Source organism: Hylobates moloch, unplaced genomic scaffold, assembly GCF_009828535.3.
Source record: "Hylobates moloch isolate HMO894 unplaced genomic scaffold, HMol_V3 SCAFFOLD_40, whole genome shotgun sequence".
NCBI lineage: Eukaryota > Metazoa > Chordata > Mammalia > Primates > Hylobatidae > Hylobates > Hylobates moloch.
Genome location: NW_026652315.1, coordinates 1199518 through 1210857, shown reverse-complemented (window position 1 = coordinate 1210857; position 11340 = coordinate 1199518). Strand labels below are relative to the sequence as shown.

General features: G+C 43.8%; 1 protein-coding gene across 3 annotated transcripts in view; it reads left to right on the top strand.

Annotated features, from left to right (window-relative positions):
• The first annotated feature begins 4018 nt into the window (after positions 1–4018).
• LOC116463538 (disintegrin and metalloproteinase domain-containing protein 10) overlaps positions 4019–11340 on the top strand; it is a 158711-nt gene continuing 151389 nt past the window's right edge. Inside the window, exon 1 of one of the 3 annotated variants that reach the window (XM_032146673.2) lies at positions 4019–4381. In XM_032146673.2, the coding sequence (XP_032002564.1) occupies positions 4327–4381 (55 nt within the window). In that variant the 5' untranslated portion in view covers positions 4019–4326. Of the gene's footprint in view, positions 4382–5025; positions 5068–5124; positions 5424–11340 lie in introns of those variants that run through there. The other 2 variants (XM_032146674.2, XM_058434685.1) reach the window with 2 other exon arrangements.

Below are 11340 nucleotides of genomic sequence, written 5' to 3'. Positions count from 1 at the left end.
CCAGGCTGGAGTGCAGTGGCGCGCTCTCGGCTCACTGCAAGCTCCGCTTCCCGGGTTCACGCCATTCTCCTGCCTCAGCCTCCCGAGTAGCTGGGACTACAGGCGCCCGCCAACACGCTCGGCTAATTTTTTGTATTTTTAGTAGAGACGGGGTTTCACCGTGTTAGCCAAGATGGTCTTGATCTCCTGACCTCGTGATCCGCCCGCCTTGGCCTCCCAAAGTGCTGAGATTACAGGCTTGAGCCACCGCGCCCGGCCACCCGCCCCCCCCCCCTTTTTTTTAAAATAAAGACGGGATCTCACTATGTTGTTGAGGCTAGTCTCAAATTCCTGGGCTCAAGTGATCCTCCAGCCTTGGCCTTCCAAAGTGCTAGGATTTCAGGCGTGAGCCGCTGTGCCCAGGCTAAAATGATTCCAGGTTTCTGGGATAGTGGTAGTGCCAGTATCAGAGATATGAAGTTAAATATATTGAGTTTGGCATGACAGTGGGACATCCAGCAGGCAGTTTAGTAGAAGTTGGAAATTCACATGTAATTGTTGAAATGTTTACCAGCATTGGCCTTCAGTCTGTGCAACAAGCATTCTCCTCTAGTATTACTTGTCTATTACACTGTATAATATATAAGCATTTGCTTACAAGCTGAATTTCCCATTACTAAAACTTGAGGATAACTTTTATTATACTGGTAATATAAAAACTGTATTGTTCCTGAGGAAATAATGCTATTAAAATAATTATGGCTTTCAAGTGGATGTTGAGTGTTCATGTGGTGACCATAATATTTATATTTTTTACTTAATAGTTATATAGCAATTATTATATGCCAGGTCTATTGTTACAATTGCTTTACAGATATTAACTAATTTAAATGTAATCATCAAAACAATCTGCTGAGGCAAATATTTTTTCATTGTCATTTTACAAAAGAAATATTGAGGCCAGGTGCAGTGGCTCACACCTGTAATCCCGGCACTTTGAGGTGGCCAAGGTGGGCAGATCACTTGAGCCCAGGAGTTTGAAACCAGCCCGAGCAACATGGTGAAACCCCATCTCTACAAAAAATACAACAAATTAGCCCAGCATGGGGCCTCCCCACCTGCAGTCCCAGCTACTTGGGAGGCTGAGGCTAGCTACAGTGAGCTGTGGTTGCACCACTGCACCCCAGCCTGGGTGACAAAGTGAGTTCCTGTCTAAAAAAAAAAAAAAAAAAAGAAAAGAAAAGAAAAGAAAAAAGAAATATTGAGGTTAGAAGGCAAAAAAACTTGGCCAAAGTCACATGGTTTATAGATGGCAGAGCTAGGAGTGAAACCCAGGCAGTCTGTGATAGTGTACATGCAGACCTTATACTTTAATATTTCATCAGTTTTCCATACATTTGCAAAATATCAATAATGAATTAAGTTAAAATAGTAGCCCAAACTTGTAACACTGGAATACCATTCATTATCATGCTGGTATGTAATGCCATTCGTGCTTGACAAATAAAAAAATACGGTTTTTCTTTTTTTCTGAGACAAGGTCTGTCTGTGTTACCAGGCTGGAGTGCAGTGGTGTGATCGCAGCTCAATGCAACCTCAACCTCCAGGGTTCAAACAGTCCTCCCATCTCGGCCTCCCAAGTACCTGGGACTACAAGTGCATACCACTGCACTGGCTATTTGTTTTTTAATTTTTAATTAATTAATTAATTAATTTTTTTGAGACAGAGTCTTGCTCTGTCTCCCAGGCTGGAGTGCAGTGGCGCCATCTTGACTCACTGCAACCTCCGCCTCCTAGGTTCAAGTGATTCTCCTGCCTTAGTCTCCTGAGTAGCTGGGATTACTTGCTTCAGGCTCCAGAGTAGCTGGGATTACAGGCACATGCCACCACGCCCGGCATTTTTTTTTTTTTTTCCTCGCTCTGTGGCCCAGGATGGAGTGCAGTGGCGCGACCTCGGCTCACTGCAAGCTCGGCGTCCTGGGTTCACGCCATTCTCCTGCCTCAGCCTCCCGAGTAGCTGGGACTACAGGCGCCCGCCATCACGCCTGGCTAATTTTTGTATTTTTAGTAGAGACGGGGTTTCACCATGTTGGCCAGGCTGGTCTCAAACTCCTGACCTCAAGTGATCTGCCGACCTTGGCCTCCCAAAGTGCTGGGATTACAGCTGTGAGCCACCGTGCCTGGCCAAAATAAATACATTTTAAAAATTAAAAAAAATATACAGGCTTTATAAATGTAATTTTCAGTAATCATCTTGGTAATGCAAAATATAGTTTTGGAGTTTTTTCCAGTTGAATTTTAAGGGAAAGTGCCATTTGCCTCTAATCACTGGAATTCATAATAAAAATACTGTGCAACAGAAAACATGCTAGAAGGCGGTTTAAGAGCTAGAAAATAAAAATATCATTTGTTGACAACACTACCACAAGAGATTAGTAAAAAGCACAGGTGATATGCGATGTAATGTCTGCAGGTAACTATTTCCTAAGACTGAATATTTTAATGAAGGAAAAAAAAAAAACATTCGTGAGATTCTGCCATCCTCTGATGATTCCATGTATCTCATTATAAATGGATACAATTATGATGGTTTTGAAACGTCCGTTTTTGAGCTTATTAATGTTGCAGCAAAACTAGAATCATTCATTTCTCAAACTGAGAATTAAAGAAGACTCTTACGGCCAGGCTCGGTGGCTCCCACCTGTAATCCCAGCACTTTGGGAGGCTGGCGGGCGGATCACCTGAGGTTGGGAGTTCGAGATCAGCCTAACCAACATGGTGAGACCCCTGTCTCTATTAAAAATACAAAAAATTTGCTGGGCGTGGTGGCGCATGCCTGTAATCTCAGCAACTTGGGAGGCTGAGTCAGGAGAATCGCTTGAACCTGGGAGGCAGAGGTTGCGGTTAGTCGAACTCACACCATTGCACCCCAGCCTGGGCAATGAGAGCGAAACTTCGTTTCAAAAAAAAAAAAATACTCTTGATTTATGTTAATGGTAATAAATGGTATAAAATATACAGGTAACAGTATAGGAATTTCAGTGTATTATAGTATCAATAACATTAAGGCTGAGCGCAGTGGCTCACGCCTGTAATCCCAGCACTTGTGGGAGGCCGAGGCGGGAGGATCGCTTGAGTTGGAGGTTGCAGTGAGCTATGATCACACCACTACACTTCAGCCCGGCGAGACAGCGGAGACCTTGTCTTTAGAAAGCAAAACAAAACAATTTACACACACACACACACACACTCCCTAATTCAGCCTACTCAAGCACGATACCAAGTAGATGAAGAATGTCTAATTAAATGGCCATAAAAACTCCTAGTTCATGACATGCAAGTTTAAAGAATCAAAATGAGTTACGAGAAAACAAACACAAGCTTTAAGAAGTTGGGGAGAAGATGTGCGTGGATTCGCTTCAGAGATGTGACAGAGAGAGAAAAGAGGACATTTTCTGGACTGGAGATTCACGACCGTCTGGTTCAGGCTGCATGCTTTTGCAAAGGCTAAAGCCTTAGTCTGTGACATAAATTTGTAAAGAGCTCGGAAAATTACATCTCGGACATGGTGTCTTTTCTTTCTGCTGCTTGAAGGTTTTTGCATTTATGTTCCCATCACTGGGGCAGCTGCCGCTATAATTACTGCTTGTTGGGACTTTTTGTTTACTTGGTAGCTGTGGTGCACCAGGAGAGGCAGAAAAAGAAGAAAGAAAACCTCTGTTACTTGTGACGTTAAGAAGTGGAAAGCAGCCCCGCTTACATCTTCCACGGTCCATTTTAGCCCAAGGGAAGGTCCTCAGTAGCTCTAACACGTAGCGGAGCACTACCTCCGCGTAGGAGCGCTCCCGCCCCGGGGCGGGACCGGGACAAACCCCGCCTCCCAAGCCCAATCCCAGCTCTCCGCCGGCGGACAGGAAGCGGCGGCGGGCCTAGCAGCACGGGAACCGTCCCCCGCGCGCATGCGCGCGCCCCTGAAGCGCCTGGGGGACGGGTAGGGGCGGGAGGTAGGGGCGCGGCTCCGCGTGCCAGTTGGGTGCCCGCGCGTCACGTGGTGAAGAAGGAGGCGGAGGTCTGAGTTTCGAGGAGGGGGGAGAGAAGAGGGAAAGAGCAGGGGAAGGAAAGCGGGGAAGGGAGGAAGGAAACGAACGAGGGGGAGGGAGGTCCCTGTTTTGGAGGATCTAGGAGCGTTGCCGGCCCCTGAAGTGGAGCGAGAGGGAGGTGCTTCGCCGTTTCTCCTGCCAGGGGAGGTCCCGGCTTCCCGTGGAGGCTCCGGACCAAGCCCCTTCAGCTTCTCCCTCCGGATCGATGTGCTGCTGTTAACCCGTGAGGAGGCAGCGGCAGCGGAAGATGGTGTTGCTGAGAGTGTTAATTCTGCTCCTCTCCTGGGCGGCGGGGATGGGAGGTGAGGCACGACTGCGAGCGCCGGGGGCGCCGCGAGCACGGCGGAGCGGCGGCCGGGCCGAGCGGAGCCCAGTCGCTCCTCGCGGCGTGCGCGTCAGTCAGCCCAGCCGGCCAGCGGCGCCACTCTGGCGGGCCGCGCTCCCCGCTCCCTATTGTCCCCCGCGCCCCGACCGCTTTCCCTTCGGTGGCGGGCCGAGGAGGCTCCCAAGCCTCCGGCGAGGCCTTCCCCGCTCCCCCCACCGCCCTGGCGGCCGGGGAGGCGGGGGTCGCCTCCCAGAGAAGCGAAGTCGGGTCATCCGCGTCGCCTGGCGAGAGCGGTGGAACCCAGGCTGGTGGCTGCATCCCTCCAGTCTGCTCGGCGGGCGCCGGTGCAGGCAGTCGCAACGGGGCTGGCGGTCTTGCCGTCCTCGTTCAGCGCTCATCCTGCTCACCATTCCTCCCCCAGCCCCTGCCCGGTGGCGGATTCCGAAGTCCTCTCCGCCGCCGAGAGCCGCCGCGCAGACTCGTGGGAAGTTGTGTTGTTTGCGGCTGGGCTCGTGTATTGTTCTTTACCCGGCGCGCCGGTCCTGACCGACCCCATTCTGCAGAGGGGCCTCCCGTGGAGTGGCAGCAGTCATCACCCGCTTATCTGAGACTAGTGGCCTCGGTTCTTCCTGTGTCCTGTGTTTGGAGAGAGATCACAGGAGGGTGTGTTGGTGTTCATTGAAAACATTCTGTCGCCCAGGGGAAAGGGTTTGGTCGGGAGAAGGGTAAACATTTGGGGATGTTCTTTGATTTGTAGGCTGGATTGGGTCTCTTAGAGTAGAAGTTCGGTCCCTGGGTGACCCAACTTGAAGAGTTTCGTTAAACTCTCAGGTGAAGTAGATGTGCAGTGTAGTTAGTGGATTGTCAAAACAGTGCCCCCTCCCCCCTGCAAATGAAAGTTAAATTTGCTAAAAGCATGTCATTTCTTGTTTCGGGTTTTGAAGACAACGATTTTTATTTCCGGTGTATCCTAGGACCAGCTGCATCATTTTATTCTTGCGTAAAGTGCTTTATTTTAGGTAAGCTTTTTGACTTGCCCCAGAGTAAACTTAAAAACCTCAAAGTGTGCCTAAAAGCAACGATTGAAAAAATTTGAGGAATGCTTTGGATGAGTGTCTGTAGCCTTTAATAATTTAGAAAATATCTGACCATTTCATGTAATGCATTGTTTCTGTTTTTTTCTTTGCCACTTTGACTTATGACTGCAGGGCCAAGTGTATTTCTGTCTTGTATTCTACCGAGTCCGAGGGTGGTACTGCGTAGGCAGACTTCTGTTATAGTTTGTAGTGTTCATTTTTTTGTTACACGTTTTATTTTTTTCAATCCAATTCATCAGGCAAGATACACATTATAGATTAAGAGCTGATAATAGATGTTTAGTTTTAAAAAGGATTATGTGCAGGAGACCCTCTGTTAGAGGAGTCTTTTTCATCTGACATTTGTTATTTCTGTTCTAAACGTGGGTTTCAACAAATCGTTTTCCTATCTCTTTTCACTTTTTGTGATTAAATTCAGGAGTTAAGACACTGTTCTCTATAAGTTAATAAAAAGTAAGACAAACACATGAGGCACTTTACTGAGTAGTAGTATACTAAATGTTCTTTTAAAAATAATGAAAACAGTAGGAAACTGATGTAGTCTTATATTTGAAGAAAAAACAATTGAATAACATGTTTGTAGGTTAAAACTCTTATACAAAAATTTTCTAAACTCAGATTTCCAGAGTCCTTTATTGCATTAAGCATTGGTTAAAAGGCTAATTTTTGGTGTTTCTGTTAAGCAGAACTTTTTCAAAAAACATAAGACAAGTTTTATTAGTTTTGTTTTAAAATTAGTATCAAGATTCTAGCTTTTGGGTACTTGGAGATACTTGTAATTTTATTGTAACTATGGGGTATTTTTATCTACTAATTTGAGCTATTTTTGGTCACTTGTAAGATCTTTGTGTGATGATTTGTAGACTTCAGCACATTCAAATTGAATGTATTTGTTTTAGCGTATGAGAGAAAGGAGAAATTTGTGTAGATTAGAAGTTGTGGTGAAAATTTAACTTAAAGTATGAATCATTTTCAGGTAGTTAATAAATCCTTTTTGTTGCTTCCACCTCCCCAATTTGTCAGTCACTGTTGTGTGTGAAGTTTTTCTTGCTTCGTATATTACTAGGATGGGAAACTGGAAGGAAGAATTAAAGTGTTTAGAATCATAAAACATAAACTTTCCTATGGTGTCCATTTCCAGCACAGCCCCATCCTATGTTGTAGTTGTAGGAGCATACCATGTTTTTTTATTTTATTTTTTAAATTTAACTGGTGTGTTTGAGAGCACAAAAGGTATTTCACCTGTAGCAGTAAATTCCATAATGTTTTGGTTTGATGAAATCATACACGAAATGAACTTCAGAGTATGATATGTCTCTTATATTTAAAAATCTGGTGTAAGTGCTTAGCTTTGTACAATACTGCTCAATACAAATAAGTTTTCTGGAAACTTGACCAGAGCTTTAAAGGTAGTAGAGCTTAAGCAGTTAAACTTTCTCTTACTCTGAGTCAGAATCTGCCAGCAAATAAGAGCTTAATGAAAGAGACAGACTAATTTTGTCTTTATCCTTAAGGATCTCTGACTCTTCATCTTTTTAAAACTTCAGTTTGAGTCCAGTTAACTCCATCATCTTTTTTAAAAATTATTTTATTTTGTTTATTTATTTTAAAAAGTAGTGACGGGGTCTTAATATGTTGACCAGGCTGGTCTCAAACTCCTAGGCCCTAGCGACCCACCTACCTTGGCCTCCCAAAGTGCTGGGATTGCAAGTGTGAGCCACCCCGACTGGCCAATTCCTTGTCTTGTTAAGACATTTTTCTTAACGAGAAAAATTTACGGCCGGGCGTGGTGGCTCACACTTGTAATCTCAGCACTTTGGGAGGCCGAGGCGGGCGGATCACGAGGTCAGGAGATCGAGACCACAGTGAAACCCCGTCTCTACTAAAAAATACAAAAAAATTAGCCGGGTGTGGTGGCGGGCGCCTGTAGTCCCAGCTACTCGGAGAGGCTGAGGCAGGAGAATGGCGTGAACCCGGGAGGCGGAGCTTGCAGTGAGCCGAGATTGTGCCACTGCACTCCAGCCTGGGCGACAGAGCGAGACTCTGTCTCAAAAAAAAAAAAAAAGAACAATTTACATATTACATATTACTAGGATGGGAAGCCAGAAGGAAGAATTAAAGTGTTTAGAATAATAAAACATAAACTTTCCTAATGGTGTCCATTTCCAGCACAGTCCCATCCTATGTTGTAGTTGTAGGAGGATATCATTGCCTACGTTAATGGTATTTTCTGTGTATATGTATACAGCCTCTCGCAGCAGGCATGGCAGGCACTTCTCTGATGTGCTTTTAGTAACTTGTTTAAGATCTTCAAGGATGTGTATTATCTGATCTCTTTAAAATTTTTCTAAGGACCTTAAGGGTTGTAGGGCTTGGGGCGAATGGAATATTTCCATGATGCCTTTTGTGTATCTAATACTCTGTTAGGAGTTTCACTTTTCAACAGTTATGAGAGAGTGGTGATATGCAGTTGAAGAAACAGACTTGGAAATATAATTTTTCTAGCATCATCCACCACTTAGTGGTGAATTAGACATTCAAACTCAAGCTGGTTTGACCTTAAACCCTAATAAGCTTTTTATCCACTGCCCCCTCATGCCTTTTTTGAAGGCGGCTTTCATACATTAGCTCAAAGGTGGCCTCTGGACTAAACTACCTTAGAGATATGTTTTATTCCCAGTATCTTTAAGTTTGAGCTAATGATTAACATTGAAAAATTGGGATATTTCTCAATGAAATTCATGGATTTCTGGATTTTCGGGGAAGACTTGGAAATCCGGATATTAGTGGGCTATATTCCTATTGTCCAGAGCTGAGCAGTAGGGCAGTCAGTAGCCGCCCTCTTTAAACTGGGTATGTGCTTACCGGTTACTGCAGTCCCCATCATTTCTGATGATATACCTGGCCTTTTTCACTCATTTTTGCTACCTGCCTGGGTACTGTGGGTATGTTCCCATCTCTGCCTCAGCTTTATCTTGTATAGATGGCTCCAACTTTTAAAAAATGTTTGACTGTGACTTCTTATCCAACTTTTAATATTTTTTTGCAATGTTTTTTCTATAGTCTTAAAAATTTGTTTAGAAAGAACATGGCATACACAATACTTTTTATTCAGCATTAGGTTATTAGATGTTTTTTAAAAAAACCTGTTTTTATAATAGTAACAGTTGGAAGGTCTTTAATATAGAATGATTGTTAACAGTCTCTCCACATTTCTTTATCTAAATGAGTAAATAGGAAACCATTCCTTTTTCTGCTGGGATGAGAACCACAGAAAAAATTAGTTGAGGGTCATATTAATAAAAACCAATTTAAGAATAAGATACAAACATAAACTCTGCTTTTGAAATTAAGGCAATGAAATGGAGGAACAATAACTTCAGCAATTAGCTACTTTTTCCTAACATCGTTGGCAGATCACTGGTTCAGATATGAGATGATGTCCATATAACAAACTCTGGGAATACACTTTTATTTTTCTGAGATGGAATCTCTCTCTGTCACCCAGGCTGGAGTGCAGTGGCACGATCTTGGCTCACTGCAACCTCTGCCTCCCAGGTTCAAGCGATTCTTCTGCCTCAGCCTCCAGAGTAGCTAGGACTACAGGTGTGCACCACCACGCCTGGCTAATTTTTGTATTTTTACTAGAGACTGGGTTTCACCATATTGGCCAGACTGGTGTCGAACTCCTGACTTCAGGTGATCTGCCTGCCTTGGCCTCCCAAAGTGCTGGGATTACAGGCATGAGCCACTGCGCCCCGCCGGGAATACACTTGTAAATTTTGTTGTTGTTGTTGTTGTTGTTGTTGTTGTTGTTGTTGGTCTTGGTTAGAGATGAGGTCTCACTAGGTTGCCCAAGCTGGTCTTGAACTCTTGGCTTTAAGCAATTGTTCAATCCTGGCCTCCCAAAGTGCCGGGATTACAGGTGTAAGCCACTGCGCCTGGCCAGTTTTGGGTGTTTTTGATGGAAGTTTTTCTAAAATGTAGAAAATTTACTGTAGACACATTTACTATCTCCTTAAAATGGACTGAATTTAATCTTAAATGATTGAAGTTTAATATGGATAACCGTTGTTATTCTGGGTTCTATTGTAATTTCTGTTTTTAATTTTTCCAGAAATGACTGAAATGGCCTGGCAGTTTATTATTTTTCTAAATTTATTCTAGATGATTGTGCATTTTATTCTTGGATCTAGTTGTAGCAATATTTCCAACTTTTTGGTTAGGTTTCTTTGCTTTCTTGTAAACCTTGAAGATGTCACCTTCTGATTAGTTGTTTCTAGTATGTTTTGTGTAGGAAAACTAAATAATTATACTTAAGAAACATGCTTGCATGTGAAATGAAATAAATAAATTCTAAATCTTCTATGGAATGAAGTACGTAGGCTTTAGGTAGTTTTTTCTTTCTCCCTGCCCCCCACCCCTACCCCTGGCCTTTCAATATGTATAGCTTGGCTTTGTAGAGTTTAGCATTGAGGTTGCCTGGCTCCTAACTTTCTGAACAGTTGGAATGATGTGGTACTAATGTGTTTTGCTGGTTACAGTTAGGCAGGGAAGAATGTAGAGAAAAAACTGATGAATAACCAGGAAGGTACAGCAAATAAAATGTATACTCATTTGGTTGCAGATAGATCATGTCCTAGAACTAAATCATGAGTACTCTGGTTTTATACTAATATACTAGATTATTGGTATTAAACATACTCTAAAATGTCCAACTATAATATTCTCTACAGGAATAGAAATTGTGAATTAAGAAAAAGTGTTGGCCAGACACAGTAGCTCACGCCTGTAATCCCAGCCCTTTGGGAGGCCGAGGCAGGCAGATCACCTGAAAGGTCAGGAGTTCGAGACAAGCCTGCCCAGCATGGCGAAACCCCCTCTCTACTAAAGATACAAAAAATTAGCTGGGCGTGGTGGCGGGTGCCTGTAATCCCAGCTACTCAGGAAGCTGAGGCAGGAGAATCGCTTGAACCCGGGAGGTGGAGGTTGCAGTGAGCTGAGATAGTGCCACTGCACTCTATCCTGGGCGAAAAGAGTGAAACTCCGTCTCAAAAAAAAAAAAAAAAAGTATTTAAAGGAAAGTCGGTGAAAGGTAGATGACAGAGGCTCATGGTATTGTGCTGGTTTCTAGTAAGTAGCTGTGTTACAGTAACTGTGTTACCATTTTGGCGATTTTTACATTTATATAAAGTTAAATTTCTTGTCTGTCTTTAATTGTATTACATTATAACAGAAAAAAATTTGCTAAAGTTGGGGCATAGTTTTGGAAGGGTCTAGCTTAAAATATGGTCTATGTGGAGTGCTAGAAATGTAGTTCGTGTGGAGAAGGTTGAGGGCAAGGGCAGTCATTGGCCACTGCTGCCAACACAAAGTTTCAGTGAGAGGCCTATGTGGGAGAAATTGTGGATAGGAAAGGCTGCAGACAGAAAAACATATAGTGATTTCAAATCTGAACCCTCCCCCTGCCCCCTGCCCAGACCAAAATCACAGGGGCAGGCCTTCCAAATTGTAGGAATGATTTGCATTTTGTTTGATTTTTACACTGGCAGCTCTATGTGACATGCTGGGGTAAAGAGCCCCAGGTTTTTTTTTGTTGTTTTGTTTGTTTTTGAGACAAGGTCTCATTCTGTTGCCCAGGCTGAAGTACAGTGGTGTGATGTCAGCTCACTGCAGCCTTGACCTCTGCAGCTCAAGCAGTTCTCCAACCTCAGCCTGTCCATAGCTGGGACCACAGGTATGCGCCACCATGCCTGGTTAATTTTTTGATTTTTTGGAGAGATGAGGTCTCACTATGTTGCCCAGGCTGTGTTGTTCTTTTCTAAAGGAGTAATTGATT